Below are 24,534 nucleotides of genomic sequence, written 5' to 3'. Positions count from 1 at the left end.
GAATGTCCCCACACTGGTCAAGTGGATAAGCACACACATCACACACCTCCACACCCCCTTGACCCACCACTACACCTGTATTAATCCCAAGGACCTGCCTTTGACTGAATCATCCCCACCTGTTCAGCTGTTGGAACCATGGCAGTGCTGCACTGCCAACACTGACGCCCCTACTTCCTGCACCGGCAGCTGCCTACAGTCACTGCATTGGCACCAGGATCATCCAAGATCATGAATTCGTGCAATGAGGCTTCCCTCTGCTGTACTCTGCACTACTGGGGCAGGGGGGGGGGGGGGGGTCACCATCTGTGGCATCTCTGGCACACAGTGCCCTATCTTTACGACTTTAATTCTTTGGACTGCTGTGTTTGAGTATTAACTTTCGGTGTGTACCATGTTCAACTGTGATATTTGTTATATACGAGTTATTAATAAATGTGTATTGTGTTATCTCTCAACTAATCCTACATGATAACCAGAGCCTTATGAAATAAGCCTGTTAAATGGAAGAAGATACTGCAACAGAAATTTATTATTTATTGAAAAAGGTTAAATGCTTACCATAATTTCAGAAAACAGTCAGCAATGTATTATTTTTTTATTGACAGAATATTCAATACATTATTTAAAAAGTCATGTTACAAGAAATATTAGAAATGCTATAATATATGTTCAGCATCATTGTACCACAGTTCACAATCAATAACAACAAATATATACATTGTAAAACTCCAGAAACACTTGTGTTAGGCTTACATATTTTAAATTCACTGAATGGAAACATGGTTGACATGGAATTATTAGTACAGAAACATAGAGAAAACCCTTTAATGAATTCAGCTACATTTAGGCAAGAGATAATTCCTATTTTAGGAGGGAAGACAGTGCAAATTCATAGCATAATATCACTTAGTGCAGTATAACAAATAAGATATTCTTAATTCAGTACATACAGATAAAATCCCTGTTGTCTTTTGGTGTTTTGTGTTTTGTTTCAGTTCATTGAGTCTGCTGCTGGTATGTCTGTGGAGTCATTCTTTATTTTTTCATTACAAGCAGTCATTAACTTCTTCTTATGTCACAACATAAAAGTTCAAGCAAAGCATGTATGTAATTGTACACTTGCACTTCCTGCTGGACATAAATACAGATATTGGAAGTATATTTTAGTTTGTACTGTAAATATTAATTTTATCCTTAAAATATTGGAATATCTCTGATATAACCAACACAATTATAAGAAATCTGGTCTCAGACCATTACACTACAAGCAACTGGTAGAACACAGTGAGCAGCATGAATGGTTAATTTACCTCTTGAACACATTTTTTTCCTCTCAAAAGATGATTGTGTGATAGAGTAGCCATATTTATCATTTAGCTTCTGGGAAAGAACTGTCTCAGTCAAAAGCCAAATGTAAAACACTAAATGTAAGCAGTGACTTGCTGCCCCTAAAATCTGTAACTAATTCCACACTGCAAAACATCTTAATTCCAGCATCATTTTCATTTTATAGTCAGATAATTTTGAACAATAATGATTACTATTACAATTCCCAGTTCAGACAAATGTGAAAGGTGTATACATGTATACTAACACATTTAATGTCACATGCTGGAAGGAAACATATAGACTTTTTCTACTTTGAAAAAAAATTTTTCACGGTAATATTGTGTCTTGAAGTAAAATATCTAGTGTGAAAGAAAAATTAATCTTAAAAGAAGGTACCAACTAGTGAAGAATAAATTCATCTTCTGATCAAGGCCACTGGTTCAAACATGTTCTCAAGGCTGCAAAAAAATCTGCCAATAAATGTTATATGTCAACACAAGAAACAATGTAAAAGTATCACAGTGCATCAAGGACATGCATGAGCTACAATCATGATGAGGAAAAGTCTCTGAGAAAGAGAAAAAAATCTCCAAAGTAAGAGGAATAAGATCTTTTGATGTTTTGGGCTATAAACACTGTTCCTGCAAGGATGGTTATGTATTTAAGAGTTATGGAATCTGTGCAAAGAATAAGATGATTTGAAAGATCTGTTTTTTGTTGATCCTCACAAGGCGTAGTAATGTTTGTAAGTGTTAAAGAGGTTGGCAGTGATTTTTTAAAAGGGGTGAGAGAGAGAGAGAGAGAGAGAGAGAGAGAGAGAGAGAGAACTGGACATCAGAAGTCTAAAGAAGAGATGAAGGTGCATAGGTAAGTTTTTTGTGTGGACATTGAAGTTCATTAAAATTTTAGCATTAAAGGAGAATTATTGGCAATTAGAACAGTTTTGTAACAGTTTTGTAGATGTACAAAATAGCCTTTTTGCAGGATCAAAGCTGATATTGGAGAACGTGTGTGTGTGTGTGTGTGTGTGTGTGTGTGTGTGTGTGTGTGAGAGAGAGAGAGAGAGAGAGAGAGAGAGAGAGAGAGAGAGAGAGAGAGAGACTGAATTTATTTTCCACTTAAATACAATAAATATAAATTTTCTTGCATTTATTTTTCTGCTCATTTGTTGTATAGTAACTGCTTTCACCAATTTTTCATTTTCCAACTGTTTAGCTTAATGTTCTACAAAAAATCTGAACTTATCAATATAATAATCTTTGTTCTTAATGGAATCAAAATTTTTGGACCTGTGAGCTTGTAGGCACTGTATAAAGGTACACCCTGTGTTATAGCTTGATGATTTTTAAACTGAAGAGTTCAGTGCCATCTGTGCAATTTCTGATGCTCCACAGACACAGCAGTGCTGTTCAGTTATTTATGATGTTCTCCTCCTAATCCAGCTGTTTCTGCCCCAGAAATTTCACTGGATTTTCAGAAACAATTTAGCACCTGTGCATCCACAGCTCCAAAAGAAGGAAACACCACAAGTTCTTGTAAACACACGTTCAGCCTTTGTTGATGAATGCCAATTTATACACTGGAGCCAGTGTGTATGGCAATGGACCAATGAGTAAATGTTATTTCTTCTTTTTGTGCCTTGCAGTTCCTTGGGCTGACTTTGCTGTTGGTGGCTTTTGTTGAGTTGCATGCTGCTGCTGTGGTGGTTGCTGCTGCTGCATCACATTTTCTTCAGTCTCTGCTTCCTGGGCATTGTCAGATCCTGCCAGTGTCACCTGCACCTTGAAATGATTGAATAATTATAAATTACATGTTATATGTACATATTCACATACAAGCAAAACTAATTCTAGCAGCAGGTAATTATCTTTTTTATGTCTGATACTCCATTTAAGACACTAAGGGATAATATAAGGGCAATGGATAGGTAGTATTATTTATAAATTTCAAAGAGACAGGTTTCCGAATGATAAATTACCTCCCATTAGCAATCTGCAGATTGCATATATTTGGATCTGAGTTAATGTTATCATTAATCCCTAATATTACAACAGCTTCTTTAGATATCTTCATCAGATTTGAAGATCTCAGTTGATCACCATATAGATTTAAATCAACACTCTAATAGAAGACACCCTGGGCTGCTGCCAAAATATTCAGGGAAAATGACAACATTTACTCAGACAAACTAAAAATTTTGAGATAATACCAGAAGGCTTCTAAAATCACTATCCTCAATAGCAGTGGTGGTCCTGAAGCAAGAATTAGATTTTAGTTGTTATCCACTGCATCCTCCCCCCCCATGAACCATGGACCTTGCTGTTGGTGGGGAGGCTTGCGTGCCTCAGCGATACAGATGGCCGTACCGTAGGTGCAACCACAACGGAGGGGTATCTGTTGAGAGGCCAGACAAACGTGTGGTTCCTGAAGAGGGGCAGCAGCCTTTTCAGTAGTTGCAGGGGCAACAGTCTGGATGATTGACTGATCTGGCCTTGCAACATTAACCAAAACGGCGTTGCTGTGCTGGTACTGCGAACGGCTGAAAGCAAGGGGAAACTACAGCCGTAATTTTTCCCGAGGACATGCAGCTTTACTGTATGATTAAATGATGATGGCATCCTCTTGGGTAAAATATTCCGGAGGTAAAATAGTCCCCCATTCGGATCTCCGGGCGGGGACTACCCAGGAGGATGTCGTTATCAGGAGAAAGAAAACTGGCGTTCTACGGATCGGACCGTGGAATGTCAGATCCCTTAATCGGGCAGGTAGGTTAGAAAATTTAAAAAGGGAAATGGATAGGTTAAAGTTAGATATAGTGGGAATTAGTGAAGTTCGGTGGCAGGAGGAACAAGACTTCTGGTCAGGTGATTACAGGGTTATAAACACAAAATCAAATAGGGGTAATGCAGGAGTAGGTTTAATAATGAGTAGGAAAATAGGAATGCAGGTAAGCTACTACAAACAGCATAGTGAACGCATTATTTTGGCCAAGATAGATACGAAGCCCACACCTACTACAGTAGTACAAGTTTATATGCCAACTAGCTCTGCAGATGACGAAGAAATTGAAGAAATGTACGATGAAATAAAAGAAATTATTCAGATAGTGAAGGGAGACGAAAATTTAATAGTAATGGGTGACTGGAATTCGAGTGTAGGAAAAGGGAGAGAAGGAAACATAGTAGGTGAATATGGATTGGGGCTAAGAAATGAAAGAGGAAGCCGCCTAGTAGAATTTTGTACAGAGCACAACTTAGTCATAGGTAACACTTGGTTTAAGAATCATGAAAGAAGGTTGTATACGTGGAAGAACCCTGGAGATACTAAAAGGTATCAGATAGATTATATAATGGTAAGACAGAGATTTAGGAACCAGGTTTTAAGCTGTAAGACATTTCCAGGGGCAGATGTGGACTCTGACCACAATCTATTGGTTATGACCTGTAGATTAAAACTGAAGAAACTGCAAAAATGTGGGAAATTAAGGAGATGGGACCTGGATAAACTGAAAGAACCAGAGGTTGTACAGAGTTTCAGGGAGAGCATAAGGGAACAATTGACAGGAATAGGGGAAAGAAATACAGTAGAAGAAGAATGGGTAGCTCTGAGGGATGAAGTAGTGAAGGCAGCAGAGGATAAAGTAGGTAAAATGACGAGGGCTGCTAGAAATCCTTGGGTAACAGAAGAAATATTGAATTTAATTGATGAAAGGAGAAAATATAAAAATGCAGTAAATGAAGCAGGCAAAAAGGAATACAAACGTCTCAAAAATGAGATCGACAGGAAGTGCAAAATGGCTAAACAGGGATGGCTAGAGGACAAATGTAAGGATGTAGAAGCTTATCTCACTAGGGGTAAGATAGATACTGCCTACAGGAAAATTAAAGAGACCTTTAGAGAGAAGAGAACCACGTGTATGAATATCAAGAGCTGAGAGGGCAACCCAGTTCTAAGCAAAGAAGGGAAGGCAGAAAGGTGGAAGGAGTATATAGAAGGTTTATGTACTTGAGGACAATATTATGGAAATGGAAGAGGATGTAGATGAAGACAAAATGGGTGATACGATACTGCGTGAAGAGTATGACAGAGCACTGAAAGACCTGAGTCGAAACAAGGCCCCCGGAGTAGACAACATTCCATTAGAACTACTGACGGCCTTGGGAGAGCCAGTCATGACAAAACTCTACCACCTGGTGAGCAAGTTGTATGAGACAGGCGAAATACCCTCAGACTTCAAGAAGAATATAATAATTCCAATCCCAAAGAAAGCAGGTGCTGACAGATGTGAAAACTACCGAACAATCAGTTTAATAAGTCACAGCTGCAAAATACTAACGCGGATTCATTACAGACGAATGGAAAAACTGGTAGATGCGGACCTCGGGGAGGATCAGTTTGGATTCCGTCGAAATGTTGGAACACGTGAGGCAATACTGACCTTACGACTTATCTTAGAAGAAAGATTAAGAAAAGGCAGACCTACGTTTCTAGCATTTGTAGACTTAGAGAAAGCTTTTGACAATGTTGACTGGAATACTCTTTTTCAAATTCTAAAGGTGGCAGGGGTAAAATACAGGGAGCGAAAGGCTATTTACAATTTGTACAGAAACCAGATGGCAGTCATAAGAGTCGAGGGGCATGAAAGGGAAGCAGTGGTTGGGAAAGGAGTGAGACGGGGTTGTAGCCTCTCCCCGATGTTATTCAATCTGTATATTGAGCAAGCAGTAAAGGAAACAAAAGAAAAATTTGGAGTAGGTATTAAAATTCATGGAGACGAAGTAAAAACTTTGAGGTTCGCTGATGACATTGTAATTCTGTCAGAGACGGCAAAGGACTTGGAAGAGCAGTTGAACGGAATGGACAGTGTCTTGAAAGGAGGATATAAGATGAACATCAACAAAAGCAAAACGAGGATAATGGAATGTAGTACAATTAAATCGAGTGATGCTGAGGGAATTAGATTAGGAAATGAGACACTTAAAGTAGTAAAGGAGTTTTGATATTTAGGAAGTAAAATAACTGATGATGGTCGAAGCAGAGAGGATATAAAATGTAGACTGGCAATGGCAAGGAAAGCGTTTCTGAAGAAGAGAAATTTGTTAACATCGAATATAGATTTAAGTGTCAGGAAGTCATATCTGAAAATATTTGTTTGGAGTGTAGCCATGTATGGAAGTGAAACATGGACGATAACTAGTTTGGACAAGAAGAGAATAGAAGCTTTCGAAATGTGGTGCTACAGAAGAATACTGAAGATAAGGTGGATAGATCACGTAACTAATGAGGAGGTACTGAATAGGATTGGGGAGAAGAGAAGTTTGTGGCACAACTTGACTAGAAGAAGGGATCGGTTGGTAGGACATGTTTTGAGGCATCAAGGGATCACAAATTTAGCATTGGAGGGCAGTGTGGAGGGTAAAAATCGTAGAGGGAGTCCGAGAGATGAGTACACTAAGCAGATTCAGAAGGATGTAGGTTGCAGTAGGTACTGGCAGATGAAGAAGCTAGCACAGGATAGAGTAGCATGGAGAGCTGCATCAAACCAGTCTCAGGACTGAAGACCACAACAACAACAACAATCCACAGCATCACTTTTTTCACATGTTAGGCAAAAGCTTACTTTCTTGAGCCAATAGATACTGTTTAAAGGTAGAAAATATTCAGATATTTTTATTTTTTGAGGGCCATTTACCATCACATTTAACATTTCTTTTGAAAAAATCATATTTTGGAAATTAAATAAATTACTTACTGTATGTTATTTTATATTTTTTACAACGGAATCACACAAGAATTTTTCAATGCACTGTGAACTTAATATTTTAATTTGGTATTTTTATTGAGCCTGGCTGTCTAGCAATGTTAAGTGTACAACAACAGATCCAATAATAAGCAGCTGTTGAAAGAAAAAGGACAGTAACACCAACTGTAGGCTGTGGAGAAAGAGGAGCAGCAGAGGTGCCCACATTTGCAGTACTTTGTTATAAGCCATGATGTGGTGAGATCATGGAAAATGTTATTCTGATGATTTCAATAATATTTCAACACAGTTGCAGACAACCACATTTCAAAATGAAGTTAGCCATCTGTGTTGGGAAAAGACAAGTAATTTTAATTTTTAAAAGGTTTTAGGGACACTGTTTGTAATCCTAAATATCAACATTCTCTTATTAAAACCTTCTTAATCCAACTAAAGCTGTCACTGATTTGACTACATCACCTCACAAAGCTTGTACATGGTGCTGGTACTACTACAACAACTACTACTACTACTAGTAGTAGTAATAGTTGAAACTGAAGACATTGTAACTTCCTTCAATAGACGTACTTTGTTTAAGTGACAAGAGATTGTATTGACACAAAAGTGATCTGTTGCACTCTCTTGTTTTATATTTAGTTTTATATCACACTCCACTAACAACTGAAATAGCGGTGCCCTTAAGTACTACTTATTGACAGTTAACAGGGATTTACTAGGGTATTATTTGAGGTCGAACTCAGAGGCTCATTCCACGTAGCTATTGGTACCGAAAAGTAACCATTTTGATGAATAAATTAGGGACAGTCTATAGACCTTTAGATTTGAATGTGTTAGGTGTCACACAATGATTGCCTGCTAAATGACACTTTTGGCTCTGCTTGTACATGGTCAACATATAAATTGGCGAAGTTGATTCCCGACTTTTGTGATTTAAAAGCAATCAGGTCTGGCTTGTAACTGCTGTGAACACAGCACTTCTGGGGTTTATCAGTGTTAATGTGTTTCAACAAACTGTTCATTTTCTTACATGTTAATATAACATAGGCAGTTATTGGGCACCCTGCTGTCATGGGAGTGTTTCTGGGACATCGGTAAGAAATATTAGAAGTGAACTAAGAGCAATCAAGAAATGGCTTTACACACTGAGAAACAGTCAACTACAACTGCAGCAGCACACTGATATATAAAGTTTTGCTAGATAAGCAATAACATGGCCCTTAGAAATCCAGTCATTTTTACTCAGTTACTTCATACTTAGGGACAATAAATTGCAGAAATTTAGAATCTGATTGTATGTTAATGGAGTGGAAGGTAAGTTAAATAACATCTATTAGAGTATTGTGGGCTTCTCATTCAAGGATTGTGTTCAATAACTCCTAACATAGGAGAGCCTTCAGTAATGTGAAACAAATCATACTATATATTAATAGGCAGAATATATCCTAGCAGCCTACTTCTGCCAGGAAAAAAAAAATTGTTAATTACAGGAACTACTTCTACACTATTTTTAAAGCATTAAAATCAGATTATTACATGTTTTTGCACAAAAGCAACTATTTGGAGAAAAAAGTAGCATTGCTCTCTCTCAGTTGCTGTTTTGATCTAGAACTTCATTATTAAAATTTATGGAAATTTACTGATTTAACCTGTCCATACACTGGAAAATAAACCTGTTTAATATTAACACCAGCATAACCAGAATTTACATCCTAAAGTCAAGATATTCTGATACATTATGCTCTGTTAATAAAATACTTTTCCTTCTTTTTCTTTTTATTAATTTTTCATTCTTAGTACACATATCAATAAAAGTTTCGCATCACCCCGGTTCCCAGAACTCCTGAAGATAGATGTTAACTGTGGGTATTATGTCATGGACACAGTCCCTTTGACTGTTCAGTGAAGTCACTAAACTGCCCAAAGATTTAAATAATCATGCATGAGCATTACCTATTAGATGGAGGGGGTCCAACAACGTATCAGTTCCACGCATTCCACCAGGAAAGTGGTACATGGCTCGTGTTGTCTGCAGTTCAACCATGCCTAAATGGCCAATACCACAGTTTGATTATGTCCGCATTGTTACTTTGTGCCAGGAAGGGCTCTCAACAAGGCAAGTGTCCAGGCGTCTCGGACTGAACCAAAGCAATGTTGTTCGGACATGAAGGAGATACAGAGAGACAGGAAATGTCGATGATATGCCTCACTCAGGCCGCCCAAGGGTTACTACTGCAGTGGATGACCGCTACCTACAGTTTATGGCTCAGTGGAACCCTGAAAACAACACCACCATCTTGATTAACGCTTTTCGTGCATCCACAGGATGTTGTGTTATGACTCAAACTATGTGCAATAGGCTGTATGATGTGCAACTTCACTCCCAACGTCCATGGCGAGACCCATCTTTGCAACCACAACACCATGCAGTGCGGTACAGATGGGCCCAACAACATGCCAAATGGACTGCTCAGGATTGGCATCACGTTCTCTTCACTGACGAGTGTCGCTGCTTTCAATCAGACAATCGTCAGAAATGTGTTAGGAGGCAACTCAGCCAGGCTGAACGCCTTAGACACACTGTCCAGCAAGTGCAGCAAAGTGGAGGTTTACTGATATTTTGGGGTGGCATTATGTGGGGCCGATATAAACTGCTGGTGGTCATGGAAGGTGCCATAATGGCTGTACGATATGTGAATGCTATCCTCTGACCAATAGTGCAAACATATTGGCGAGGCATTCATTTTCATTGATGACAATTTGTGCCCCCATCATGCACATCTTGTGAATCACTTCCTTCAGGATAATGACATCACTCAACTAGAGTGGCCAGCATGTTCTGCAGACATGAACCCGATTGAACATGACTGGGATAGATTGAAAAGGACTATTTATGGATGACATGACCTACCAACCCTCTGAGGAATATACGATGAATCGCCGTTCAGGAGTGGGACAATCTGGACCAACAGTGCCTTGATGAATGTGTGGATAGTATGTCACAATGAATACAGGCATGTATCATTGCAAGAGGATATGCTACTGGGCATTTGAGGCACCAGTGTGTACAGCTGTCTGGACCACCACCTCTGATGGTCTCATTGTAAGGTGTTACAATATGCAATGTGTGGTTTTCATGAACAATAAAATGGGTGGGAATGATGTTTATGTTGATCTTTATTCCAATTTTCTGTACAGGTTCCGGAACTCTTGGAACCGAGGTGATGCAAAACATTGTATGGTGTGTGTATCTACACTGACCAGTCACATTAATTTTCCCACTTATCTAAAACCTAAATAAACACCTTTTGCAGCGCCAGATGTACAGGGAGAGAGTCAATGAGGTTCTGGAAGGTTCTGACAGGGATGCGGAGCCATGCCAAATGTGGTGCTGTGGCCAGTTGTGCTCGGTTTCTTGGCCAAAGATCCATGGTGTGAACAGCTGGATTGAGGTTGTCACACAGATTCTTGACTGGGTTTAAAACCAGGGAGTTTGGTACAGTAAACTCATCCTGCTGCTGTTTGAACCACACTGTGAGCTATGTGACATATTGCGTGGTCCTGCTGTTAGATGCCGTTGTGCTCAGGGGGGGGGAAAAAAAAAAAAAAAAAAAAAAAAAAAAAAAAAAAAAAAAAAAAACTGCATGTAGGGTGGACATGGTCCCCAAGGATAGATGCATACTTGTGTTAATCCATTGTGCCTTTCAGAATGGTGAAATCACCAGGGAATGTCATTGAATCATTTCACAGGCCATAACACTCCCTCCTTCGGCCTGGACTCTTCCAACAACTGTTTCAGGGTGTTTGCTTTCAGACATTTCACACTGTAAATGTCAACAGCCTTCTGTCTGATGGAGAATAAAATTTGACTTATTTGAAAAGGACACATGCCACCGCTCAGTGGATGCCTAGTTGTGGTGCTACTATACAGATTCCAGCCTTTGTCACTCATGAACAGGAGCCAGCATGGCTGCATGAACCAGGCACCTGCTGTGGAGGCCCATATGCAGTAACGTTTGCTGGAAGGTCATTGAGTAGACACTGTTGGTAGCCACTTGTTTTATTTGGATGGTCAGTTGCTCAACAGTTGCATGTCTATTTGCCTGTACACACCTCCACAGCTGTCATTCACCCCTGTCGTCTGTGGTCCATGGAGCATCACTGTCACCTCAGAACTGGTTTTGGATAGTGCCATTTTGCCATTCACGGTATACTTTAACCACAGCAGCACACAAACATTTTAGAAACTTATTAATTTTGGAAGTCCTTAGACCTTTCTCTCAAAGCTGATGACCGTGCCCTTTCGGAAGTCAGATAAATCACTCCACTTCCATATTACTAGAATGAATGCACTGTTTCTGAGTCCCCTGGACACTCTTTATATGCTCTCCACTACTTGTGCTGCCACCTGCCGTCTTAGTGGTTATGGCACATTGACGTAAAACACGTGATGGTCACATTAATGTTACTGGACCATGTACCAGAAAGCTGTTACAAAGTTGTTATCAGCATGTAAACTTTAATCTTGACTCCAGTCAGGAATGCATATTTCATACAAAGATTATTTTGAATTTTGTACTCAATCCTAACTTCACTCCAAGTTCTATTAAGAGGCTTCTGTGTGATGTTTGGTTATGAACTTTACATAATATTCTTCTTGTGACTGTATAGGATAAGTTCTTCTTACAACTGAGTTTCTAATGCATTAAAATTGTGACATTTAAAGTCAGTGGGTAATACCATTTTGAATTGCTGAGTAAAAATCACCACTGCAGCTGTTTGGTCACTATTTAAAAAGCATAACTGGTTTCATATTGTTAGTTACACCATCAGCTACAACATGATGCTGAAGTACAATTGATATCAAACTTCTTCCAATCCCTAGTATATAACTCTTTTTGTAAACACATTTAGCAGGCCACGGTAAACTAATATAGAATGAGGGATTGGGGGTGTGTGTCTGTGTGTGTGTGTGGGGGAGGGGGGGGGGGACACAAAAGCCAGAGCTGCATAGCATTGTTTCAGACGAGTGGAGTACAGGGGAATATTGCATTGTAACTGACTTCATGTGATGATGAAACTAACATTATGAAACCAATTGCACTTTTTAAATAAAGTCGCCACACAGTCGGATCGATGACCTAAGCAGTTTGGTCCCATAAGATGTTACCTAGCCCCACAACCACAGCAGTGTTTTATACTCAACTTGAAGCTTTTTAGTTGTGGATGCCAGTTGAATAAACTTAAGTGTTTGGTTTTGATTTGTTGAAGAAAGACATAGAGAATCAAAACAAGAAACAGGTTTCTCCCTGGTTATAAAGGTTGATTTAGTGTTTAACTGGGCCTACATTATGTATGCATAAAGATTACTTGGTCTGACAACTACATGGCTCTCTCCACCTCCTGAAATATCTCTAGACGTCTAAAATAGATAACCATTTCTAATAGATTGTCTGATGGACTGACAGAAACATAAATTTCATATTTAATTGTAATGGGTGATCTCGATGTGGCTGTGAAAGGCTATGATGTGTTGGAGATGATGTTTCGAGGATTGTGAAGGTTGGAGTAATGGATTTGGCTGTGTTTATGATGGGATGTGGGTGCAGGAGGCTAAGAGGTGCTGCATAGGTTGGGATGGATTGGGATTACACAAGGATCTCTAGACTAGAGGAAATGAGATAGAAGTGATTCAGGGAGTATTTCGTGGAGACATTAAAGTGAGATATTAATAGGCTGTATATTGAAGGATGTAAGGTTGCTCAGTATTTTGGGGGATGGTCATGACAAAGTGGATTATATATTAAGAGATTGTGTGCAGGGACTATTGGTTTCTTTGGTGGAAGTAGTTTATTACAGATGAACAGAAAAGAAAATTAGGGATCTGTTACATGATGATCACTTTGGCTTTAGGAGAGGTAAAGGCGCCAGAGATACAGTCTTGATGTTGTGCTTGATAATGGGATCAAGGCTGAAGAAAAATCACGAATCTTTCATAGGAGTTGTTGATTTGGAAAAAGCAATTGGCCATGTAAAATGATGCAAGATGTTCAAAATTCTGAGAAAAATAGGAGTGAGCTACAGGGTAAGATGGGTAATAATACAATATGTACGAGAACCAAGAATGAAGTGCTCACATTAAAAAGGATGTAAGAGAGGTATGCAGTCTTTCACTTTGCTGTTCAATCTGTATATCAATGAAGCACTGGTGGAAATAAAAGAAAAATTCAAGAGTGAGATTAAAATTCAGGGTGAAAGGATATCAGTAACAGGTTCACTGAAGACATTGTTATCCTCAGCCAAGGTGAAGAATTATTACAGGATCTGCTGAGTGGAATAAATGGTCTAATGAGTAAGGAATGTAGATTGTGGGTAAACCCAAGAAAGATGAAAGTATTGAAAACTAGAAGAAATAAAAATAGTGAGAAACCTAACATCAAAATTGGTGGTCATGAACTAGATGAAATTAAGGAATTCTGCTACCATGCAAGCAAAATAAGCCCATGACAGATGAAGAACATAACAAGCAGATTAGCACATGCTGGCCAAGAGAAATCTACTGGAAACAAACATAGGCCACAGCTCTCAGTTGGTATACATCCTCAGAACAGTGAGTTAAGTGTTTACCTTTTCCTTTACTTTCCTCATAGTTTATTTAATAAATTTCATCCATATTTTTCTGTTTATGAGATTCCGTTTTGCATTTTTTTAAGGGTGAATTCATTCGGTCTATTGCGCAATAGTAGCTCACTGAACAGCCAGTTGCATAGTTCATTAACGCATCTGCACTCATTGGTGACACACCAGGAGAACGGCAAGTTGCATATCTAGAATCCTGTCTGATTTTTTATTTTATTTCCTCTGTTAGTCTTTGTAGTATGATTGGGATGTGTGCATGCTGTGTCTAGATGCAGGAGGAACTGTTCGCAGCTCATGAAGAGCTGAATGCACTTTGGCTATGGTCAGTCCCCTTCAGGCTGCCGTCTTGGAGTGTAGCAGTGGAAGACCTTCTGGTGCATCAAATGGGATGCCCCATGTGTCACTTGTTTTCCCCATCGGCTCTGCTTCTGAGGCACTTCCTAGTGTACCCAATGTGGTGGATCTGCCTCCCTACAGGGTAAGTGGCAGGTGGTAGTGTGTTCATGTCTCTCGAGACGGAGGACAAATGTGGAGACTTGCTGCCTGGCCTCACCCATTCACCCTGTGAGTTTAGAGGTGACCACTCCTTCAGCAGGGTCCGAGCAGGCAATTGGGGGGGGGGGGGGGGGGGTTACTAGTTACCAGGAGCTCCAACATTAGGTGCATTATCCAGTCCCTTAGGCAGATAGCGTTCAGGCCTGGAAGAAAAACCAGTGTACACTCAGTATGTGTGCTAGGAAGTCTCACCCAAGATGTGGATGCGGCCTTGCCTACAGCCATCGAGTGTGCAGGGTGCAGTCACCTGCAAGTTCTGGTTCACATCAGTACCTACAACTCCTGTCACATGGGTTCTGAGGCCATCCTCAGTTCATATAGGCGGCTAGTGGAGGTGGTGAAGACTACTGATCTCATGCACAGGATGCAATCAGAGCTGGAAATTTACAGCATTGTTCCCACAACTGATTGGGGTCCTTTGGGTTTGGAGTCAAGTTTTCATCGACTCTGTGATGGTCTTGGCCGAATATTTCTAGACTTGCGTTATCAGATGGCAATTTGTAGGACTCCCCTTGGTAGCTCAGGGATACATTACACAAAAAGAAAGCAGCTACTCTGGTAGCAGAATACTTATTGCATGTGCACATGATGATTTTTTAGGTTAGGTGGTAGTTTGTGGTGTTCTGATGAACACTTGCCAGTCGATACACACCAAGTGAAGTCAGGCAGCATTCAGAGAAAAGACACATCAACTGTCAAAATTTTATCAGTAGACTGTTGAAGCATTTGTAATAAAGTTCCCAAATGTGCTACCCCCCAGAAAAGTTCTCATGCTCTCTGAAACCCAAAGTGGAAAGCTCTGAGATATTTGGTGAGTCATGAAACATATATCAGAATGACAGATTAGAGGCCATGTGAGTGGGAATGTTCATTGCAGTTCTCAAAAATATTGTCTTTGTTGATGTCAAAATTGAGTGCGACAGAGATGTTATCTAGTCACCTATAACAGGTGTAGGTTAAATCAAGTTCATTGCTGCATGATCTTACCAGCCACCCAATTATGTTGTGACAGTTCCAGAACCATTCAAAGAAAACCTAAGGTCAGTAGCATGTAAAGATCCAGATCATGCAATACTAGTTGGAGGCAACTTTAACCTACTGAGTATAAAGTGTGATGTCTTGAATTCATTGCAGAGCACACAGACAGACAGTCATGAGAAATACTTTTGAACATGTTTTCTGTAATCTGTGTTGAGCAGCTAGCTTGGCAGCCCACATACAGTAGAAGTATCTTAGACCTTTTAGCTATAAATAGGCCAGACCTTATCGAAAATGTCAGTAATATGGTTACAAAAGTTAATAAATCAGTCAAGATCGCTATATAGAGTAGATAAGCAGTTCTTAACATCTTACTTAGACAGTTAATTGGCTCACTTAGTACCAGTAAGAGGGATGTACAGGAATTATGGGCAAAGTTTAAGCAGATTGTAAATCATGATCTAGAGAGTTACGTGCGAAGTAAGTGGATAGAGGATGGAAAAGACCCACCAGGTTTAATAATGAAATTCGTAAGGTGCTGAGAGAGCAGAGGCTGTTGTACTCTAGGATCAAAAGGGGAGGCACAAATGACAAGTGAAGATTAGTAGAGATTTGTACATCTGTGAAAATATCTATGTGTGAAGTGTACAACAACTACCACCACCATCACACCTTAGCAAGAGATCTGGTAGAGAACTGAGAAAATTCTGGTTGTATGTAAAATTGCTAAGCAGATCTAAGGTTGACCAGTCTGGTGTGGCAGTTGAAGACAGCAAAATGAAAGCCAAAGTTTCAAATTTCACATTCAAGAAGTTGTTTACTCATGAGAACACTACAAATGTACCATGTTTTGGCCATCAGACAGACTCCCATATGAACGACATAGAAATAAGCATACATAGCTTAGAGAAGCAACTTAAAGGTTTGAAAATAAATAAACCACCAGCCCCGGATGGAATCCCAGTTCAATTTTATGGCATTAGCCCCTTACTTAGCCTGCATTTATTGTGAATCTCTCACCCAGCACAAAATGCGAAGTGACTGGAAAAAAGTTCAGTTGGCACTAGTGTATAAAAATGGTGGAAGAATGGATCCTCAAAATTACAGATTGATATCCCTAACTTTGGTTTGCTGCAGAATCCTTGAAAACATTCTCAGTTCGAATATAATAAACTTTCCTGAAACTGTGAAGCTTCTGTCCAAGAATCAGAAATCAGAATTAGAAAGCACTGCTAGTGCAAAACTCAGCTTGCCCTTTTCTCACGTGATATACTGCGAACTATGGATGAAGGGCAATAGGCAGATGCAATTTCAGTCTGTTGAAGGCTGTTAGTGAAAGTATGAGTTCCTGGAATAAGTCCACAGATGTGCCCCAAGGAAGTGTGATAGGATCACTGTTGTTCTTTGTATACATAAATGATTTGGCGGACACATTGAGCAGCAATCTGCAGTTATTTCCTGATGATACTGTGGTGTATGGTAAGGTATCAAAGTTGAGTGACCGTAGGAAGACACAAGATGATTTAGACAAAATTTCTAGTTGGTATGATGAATGGCACCTAGTTCTAAATGTGAAAAGTGTAAGTTGATGTGGATGTGGAGGAAGAACAAACCTGTAACGTTCAGATACAGTATTACTAGTGTCCTGCTTGACACTGTCAAGTTGTTTAAATATCTGGGCATAACATTGCAAAGTAATATGACATGGAATGAGCTGGTGAGAACTGCAGTAGGGAAGGCAAACTGTACACTTCAGTATATTGGGAGACTTTTAGGAAAGAGTGGTTGACCTGCAAAGGAGAATCCATATAGGATACTGGTGCTACCCATTCTCAGGTTCTGCTTGAGTGTTTGGGATCCATATCAGATCGAATTGAAGGAAAATAATGAATCAGTTCAGAGGTGGGCTGCTAGATTTTTTACCGGTAGGTTTGAACAACATGTAAGTGCTACGGAGATGCTTTGGGAACTCAAATAGGAATCCCTGGTGAGAAGGGGTCTTTCCTTTTGGGAAACACTATTGAGAAAATTTAGATAACCAGTATTTGAAGCTGACTGCTGAACAGTTGTACTGCTGCCAACATACATTGTGTGTACAGACCATGAAGATAACATACGAGAAATTAGGGGTAGTACAGAAGCATATAGATAATCATTTTTCCATTGCTCTGTTTGCGAGTGGAACAGGAAAGTAAATGACATGCAGCATAATGTGGCTTATAGAGTATCTATGGAGATGTGGATGTCAGGAAGAAATTCTTGAGAATCGATACATGGAGCACATCATTGTATTGTAGTGGATTGGTAAAGTCAGGAATTAGGATGTTCCATACTGAAGTGGTGAAGAAAGGACCAGGATGACAGGACATGTGTTAAGACATCAGCAAATAACTTCCATGGTACTGCAGGGAGCCATAGAGTGTAAAAACTGTAGAGGAAAACAGAGATTGGAATACGTTCAGTAAATAACTGAGGACGTTAATGCTCTGTAAGCATTATGAACCACCAGCCAAACCTCCTCACAATCTAACCTGCGAACCCCCTAAACCAGGGGTATTATTAGTTGCAACATGAAGTCTGAGATGAAGAGTTTAGCACACAGTGCGTGGTGGAGGGTACACTGTACCACTACTAGTTGTTTCCTTTCCCATTCCACACCCAAATACAGTGAGGGAAAAATGACTGTCTGTATGTCTCCATATGAGCCCTAATTTCTCATATCTTATCTTCGTGGTCCTTCTCCAAATTTATGTTAGCGGCAGTAGGATCATTCTGCAGTCAGCTTCAAATACCAGTTCTTTAAACTTTCTCAGTAGTGTTCTTCGAAATAAATGTCTTCTTCTCTCTAGGGATACACTCTTGAGTTCCTGAAGCATATCCATAAGACTTGCATGCTGATTGATCCTATCAGTAACAAATCTAGCAGCTCACCTCTGAACTGCTTCAGTGTTTCTCTTTCAATCTGGTGCGGATCCCCCACATTCTAGCAGTACTTGAGAATAGGTCACACTAGTGTCCTATATTTGGTTTCCTGTACAGATGAAACACACTTTCCTAAAATTCTGCCAATAAACCGAAGTCGACCATTCGTCTTCCCTACCACAATCCTCACATGCTCATTCCATTTCATATCGCTTCGCAATGTTCTTCACAGATACTTAAATGATGTGACTGTGTCATGCAGGACACTACTAATGCTGTATCCAAACATTACGGGTTTGTTCTTCCTACTTATCCGCATTAACAGTATCTATCAGTAAGTCAAAAAACCAGCTTTGGAAATCATTAAATTCACATCAGTATGTTTTATTGTACTGTGCAGCCCCTGTACCTGGTGTATTACTAGTTGCAATACATTGTCAAATAGTGTGACAGAGAGACTATGTTACCTTGGGCACGGTGAGTGGCCGGATAAGCGACTTGACAACTGGTGGCACATGTGGTGCAGCAGGCAGCACTGGGGAGCTGGCACACAGTGCAGCAGTCGTCAGCTGCGTCACCAGTGAGTAGCGAGACACTGCTGGTGGCGGTGACGAGGATGAGCCGGAGCTACTGCAACACGACAGGTGAACACATGCCTGGATTGTCATCCCACTCAATGGAAGCATTTCACTCTCAAACACACAAAGCGTGATGGCGACTTGTGGGAGTAACAACATACCAAACACAACTTAACCCACTACTTTCAATAGCAAGAATTCATCACACAAAACTCCTATAGGAAGTACAGGCTGCAGTAGAAACAATAAAGAATTTTAAGCACTGTATTTAAATTTAAAGAACTGTAACACTTTACACAATTTATTACACATATTAATTTTTGGAAAAAAATATCCTTTAGGTGGTCACTGTTACAGGTAAGAGAGTGTTTGGCTCTTGCCACAACCTTCCAACGCATGTTGTTTTATAGTTGCTCAGTCCCCTTTTTGCATTAACTTTATTTTACAGGTTGTAATGTGATCATTTTTCTCTGAAAGCACCCACTAACATATTTCAGAATTCCCCTGATCTAGTAGACATTCAGTTACATTGTGCTGTTGTTGCCGATCAGGGTTAGCATTGCCAGTGGCTGTTTTTAGCTTCCCTTCACTGTTTGTTCTTCTGGTTTTCCTATGTAGTTGGTGGAGTTTTCAAAGATCTGAAAGCTTACAAGTTGGATGCTTGAGTTAATGGTCTTTTTAAAAGGACTTTGCTGCTACAAAATTGTTGCACTCTGGAAAGGGCTGGGCGGCAGATAGTGAGACTGGCCATATCTTTTGCCCAGCTCACTATCCAGGAGGATTACAGAGCATGCATTCCTCTGTTGAAGGAAACGTGGAATTCTTTGCAGAAGCCTTTTAGGCACATAATAGATCTCTAGGCAGGTGTGGCTTCTCTCAGAGGCATGTGAATGTTCGTTATGATGCCTCAAAATTCTGTCATTTTTGGGAGAGCCTGCACTTTTGTGCTGTGCCTACGTCAGAGTTTTTCAGTCATCAACGTCAGAATCACGTCATGGAGTGAGATAAGTCTCCTGGCTTTGGCTGTCCACCTCTGAACGGACCGATGACCGTAGCAGATTGATCCCTTTAATCCCCCAACCCACCTCTGAGCAATTGGCTGAAGCATAATGAAACAAGAAAGAGTAGGAGATTATTTAAATTGTTACCATAGAAAGGGGTGAAGTGGGCCAGATTTTCAGGTTTTTAGTAAATACACCCATCAATTTTGTTTGCATATTTTATGGAACTTTAAATATATGATCTTCTAACAATGTATTTGGGTTCATACTTTTTAAACATATTGGAGGGACTTTCTATGGGCTGAAGAGCTGTCTCACTTACCCCACAGAGGGTGAAGTGGGACAGACATTTATTTGTACGACTATGGCACACTAGTTCACTATGGTGGAGAAGTGGGTCAGAATTTTTTTTTTTTTTAAGAGAAATAACACATCAGAGAATGTTGAGTAGGAAATTGTTTATTGTAATCTACTGTATAACAAACTTTGGTAGAGAACATTTTTTATGTTTCATTTAGGACCTTTTTCTGAAAGTAAGACCATTTTAATACACTACAACATGAAATAAATAGTCTTACAAATCTATTTGCAACTTTGCTGTATTGTTCATTGCTAATTTTCAATTCTCAGACTTTTGTATGTTAACATTTTTGCACAGTATTGGGAAGAGAAATCTTCATCTTGTGACGTGCTGATACACATCAATTTTCTGTACAATGTTAGTGTACAAAACATCTTGGATGTCAGGTTCCTGATTGAAATGGAACACTATCATTTTTCCCCTTCTCTTTTCTTTAGAAATTTGATGTGAATTGTCTTATCCTTTCGCATGCCAATTATTTTTCCCACATACAGTTTTGTTTAATGGTCTTCTTCTGTGACGAATTTCACCACAATGAAGTCTCTGGGTTGTCCCCTGTTTATAATGCAAATTGAGGTTTAATTTCAACACTTCTGTTCTTAATTGCAGGAATCTGAATATCTCCATCACTGCTTCTATTCTCTTAAATTACTGATAACATTTTAACCTGTGGCATATCAGCAGAAGACTGGTGCTTGGAGTTACTGGTATGTGTGGCAGAAGTTGTGGAAACATTCAGGTCAAAATCTGCAGGAGAAATACTCGTACTTGATTTGAAAAGTCTTTTTTCTACCTCTGATTCTTGTGAAATCACTAGATTTTACTATGACAAAGTTTTCAGATAGAACATCTTCCGCAGTTTTCTCAGACATGGAGTGCTGAACTCTTCTTTGAATTTTATGCTGCACTTTCTCTGGATCTAATGGTGATATACAACATGCTCTAAAGCCAGAGATTATGTTCCAGTGCATATTCTCAACCTTCTCCAGTGCTTCCTTCAGTTTTATTGGAAACTGGACTTTAGGCAGAAAGCCCTTGTACAGGTTCTTTCAACTGTACAGGTTCTTTCAGTTGATCAAAACAGCCATCCATGCTGCTTTAATGGGTCTGAATACTGCAACATACAGGGGCTGTGTAAGATGTGTAGAATTTGGAGGCAGCATTATGAAGGCAATGTTATGATCATGACACAATCTTATCACTATCTGGGAGAGCTGACTTAGAAGATTGTCTCCTGTAACAACATTTCTTCTATCAGATCTTCTCAAATATGGCAGCACTATTTTGACAAACCATTCTCCAAATAATGTCAAACCAACCAGATTAGCTTACTGCATAGTGTAAGCCTTCAACACTACCTTCTGTCCAAGTTGGGTGGAGACTTGTGCCTGCAGTCTTGTATACAATAAAGGGGGGGGGGGGCTGTATTTCTCCATTTCCAGTTAGATTTCCCTGAAAGATCCAGTTTCATGTGTGAAATTTGTTTCATCATAGATTAGAGTCCTTTCTCGAGAAACTTCTTTCACATTAACTTCCAAGTTTTTGAAATATCTGATGATGCAGTCTTCATCAACACCATTTCTTGATCTTATCACATTTTCTGAAAGACGAAATGTGAGGTGATCTTGAATTTCTTCATATGATATCCATGTCAATCAAGAAAATGTTTTAGTGTGTCCCTAACATCATCACTTTGAAAAGGAATCCCTCACTCTGTACAGGTTAAAATTCCTTCTACTACTAATTTTTCATGCTCCTCACTTAAAACTTACTGACCTCCATGTTTCTTCTTAAATTTTTCATTTGCCCTATTTGCCAATGTATTTTTAGGAACACTGAATTCCTCAGTTATTTTCTTTAAGTTTCTGCTACCTCTCCTATACGCTGTAATAGCATTTTGCATTGCTCATTCATCATATTTAAACAGTCCACCATTCCCTACAGCTTGCTTGTAGTTCCTGACCATGCCCCACTTCACCCCTGAAAGTGGCAATTATTTAAACAAATTTGTCTCTTGAGTACATTAATGATACTAAAGTCAAGAAAATCTGTATGCAACATAACCTCAATACTAGGTCTGAGACTACAGTTAAGCTGAGAATTGTATTAACATTCCACAAAGCTATGGAGGAGGTTTGGGAAGCTATTTTGTATTTCAACTGTTTTGGTATCAAAGAAAAAAAGATGTCTGAATTACATACCAACAAAATTAACTTCAAACACTATGTATCTGCTTTATTAAACTTTGATGCACATAAAGTGCAGAATCACTTTCAGGGTGAGCCACCAGATGTCAGCATCAACAAAACAGCAAATATAATGTAATGTCATTGGCAGTGATTTCCAGTTCTGGCAGCAAGATAGGTGAGTTTCAGACGGTTCTTGGTGAACACACTTCTTTTCTGACTATTGTAGAATAACTCTTCACTTTAGGTATTTGTATACACTTCAGGTTAGGATAGGAGAGATGACTGATGAGATGATCCTTGCTACTGCTGGAAGGATGTCCATACACCAAGTACAAAGAAAGGTGGATATTACATCCTCCAGCCACTGCTGCCGCCAGCTACCTCAAGTATGCTCCACATGCTCTGATAAGATGAGCCATTGTCACACCATCAACACTGTTCAGACGCAAAGTTAGTTCGCTCCCTTCAGTAGCTGGCTACACGATCTTAAAGACCCGCATCCACCTTATTGCAATGCACATTCTTGGGAATCTTGTGGTGTTCATCGCAGTCTTTCTGCTGACTTTCTTACTCTACTTAACAACTTATGCAGTCACTGGCTGTGCCTGTGAATTATTAACGTAACTGTGTTTTATTGTCTCTACCACCTGTGCGAAGATTATACTTTGAGTTGTACTCCATTGTCTGATTGTTAATGGTTCTTTTTTAGGGGTCATTGGGTAACTTTCAGGTTCAAAGACAGATATTTTTATTATAGCGTCCATTTGCTTCGATTCATAGCTAGAAGAGCCTTCCTCCCATGTGAGCCATGTGGTACCCACTTGTTTCACGCTTAATTGAGCCATCCCTATTAATATTCATTTAAATGAGACATTTTCCGTTGTGTGACAGTATTATCATTTTCATTTAATTTGTATGATCATTTGGGGGTCCTCATTCTGTTGGGCATCAGAATTTGGTTCTGTGCAACTGACGCCTCTCAAAGCCCCAATTGGTAGTTGGCCTGAAGCACACACACAGGATACAAAGAACCCCCCCCCCCCCCCCCCCCCCCCCGCACGCAAAAATAGGTCAGAGGCCAGCCGATGTGACCGGTTGTAATGGATGTGGTCAGAGTGTAAGCGGTTGCTCTGTGTTGTTGGAACAATGACTTCATACTGATACTCATAAACGCTTGATATGCATCTTCAGCTTTTCACAGCGTAATGAATAATCCATTAAATTTTGGACATGCAACCTTGTAAATTCTCTCGCCTCTGCCGCTTATTTTCCGATTACCCCCAAAGTGAGTTAAAGAATTTCCTCGTCCACTTCAACGATGACGGAAGATACAATGTCGGAAAATCAATAGAAGTAGAATTTGCACAGCTGCATGGCTGAAATATAACAGATTGCAGCTCACTGTATGTTATGAAATGTTTCAGTGAAATGGTATGCTGTGGCTTGAGCGTCCTCTGTGTTATTAAAACACAGAAATAGATGACCAATAATACTTTTCATGTTTGGGACCACCAGAGGAACAACCTAAGGTTTACTCATATGTCATAATAAGGGGAACTGTGTGCCTCCAATCGTCAAATTTTTGAGAAAATCGGACTCAGTGTTTATTATCTCCAGAAGCATTCCCAAAAAAGATGTGGAGTTCACAAAATACTAAGTACAAAAAAAGATTAAAATCCGAGTCTGACAGCAGTGAGGTTCTTTGCGTAAATACGAGTGTGACAATATCGGACGTGGAGTATTCTTTATGGTAGACTCGTATCTACTTAGAAGCTGAAGCTGCTGCATCAACTTATAAAAAGAGTCTTTCTACAGATCACCAGCGTCATCCACAGATATAACCAAAATCTCTAGCTCCGTTATTTGAAATCAGTCTGAGTTGATTTCCGTGACAAAATACGGCGTTAAATATCTACTTGACGTTTTGATCTCTGTTAGTTTGGATGATGATGCATAAGAGTCGAAACTGGTTAGCTGTTTAAAGTCCATCCAATGTGATCAAGCTATGGTGTTATACTTAATACCAGTACATACAAGACACAGTAACAGCTATTGTTCCGATATCCACCAGAAAATGAATATACGGAGAAAGATTTTAGGGCGGTTTGCCTTGGTAGTAAGGTAAATTTCTGAACTAGAAATGTCCTGCAATATACTGGCGCTTAAGGCCGTCTCGGCCCTACTTCCAGGACGCATGGTACCTGGATAGAAATATTGTGAT

The 24,534-nt window shown here is 39.6% G+C and overlaps 1 protein-coding gene across 4 annotated transcripts in view; it reads right to left on the bottom strand.

Annotated features, from left to right (window-relative positions):
* Positions 1-584: 584 nt before the first annotated feature.
* LOC126266974 (ankyrin repeat domain-containing protein 33B-like) overlaps positions 585-24,534 on the bottom strand; it is a 1,584,966-nt gene continuing 1,561,016 nt past the window's right edge. For 3 of the 4 annotated variants that reach the window (XM_049971702.1, XM_049971705.1, XM_049971704.1), the window contains 2 exons: positions 18,652-18,814; positions 585-3,113 (listed from right to left, as the gene is read on the bottom strand). In XM_049971702.1, coding sequence (XP_049827659.1) covers positions 2,952-3,113; positions 18,652-18,814 — 325 coding nt within the window. In that variant the 3' untranslated portion in view covers positions 585-2,951. The remainder of the gene's footprint in view (positions 3,114-18,651; positions 18,815-24,534) is intronic. The other variant, XM_049971706.1, reaches the window with a different exon arrangement.

The sequence above is a fragment of the Schistocerca gregaria genome, chromosome 4, assembly GCF_023897955.1.
Source record: "Schistocerca gregaria isolate iqSchGreg1 chromosome 4, iqSchGreg1.2, whole genome shotgun sequence".
Lineage (NCBI taxonomy): Eukaryota > Metazoa > Arthropoda > Insecta > Orthoptera > Acrididae > Schistocerca > Schistocerca gregaria.
The sequence above is the reverse complement of the archived record's forward strand: the minus strand, read 5'-3'. Positions and strand labels throughout refer to the sequence as shown.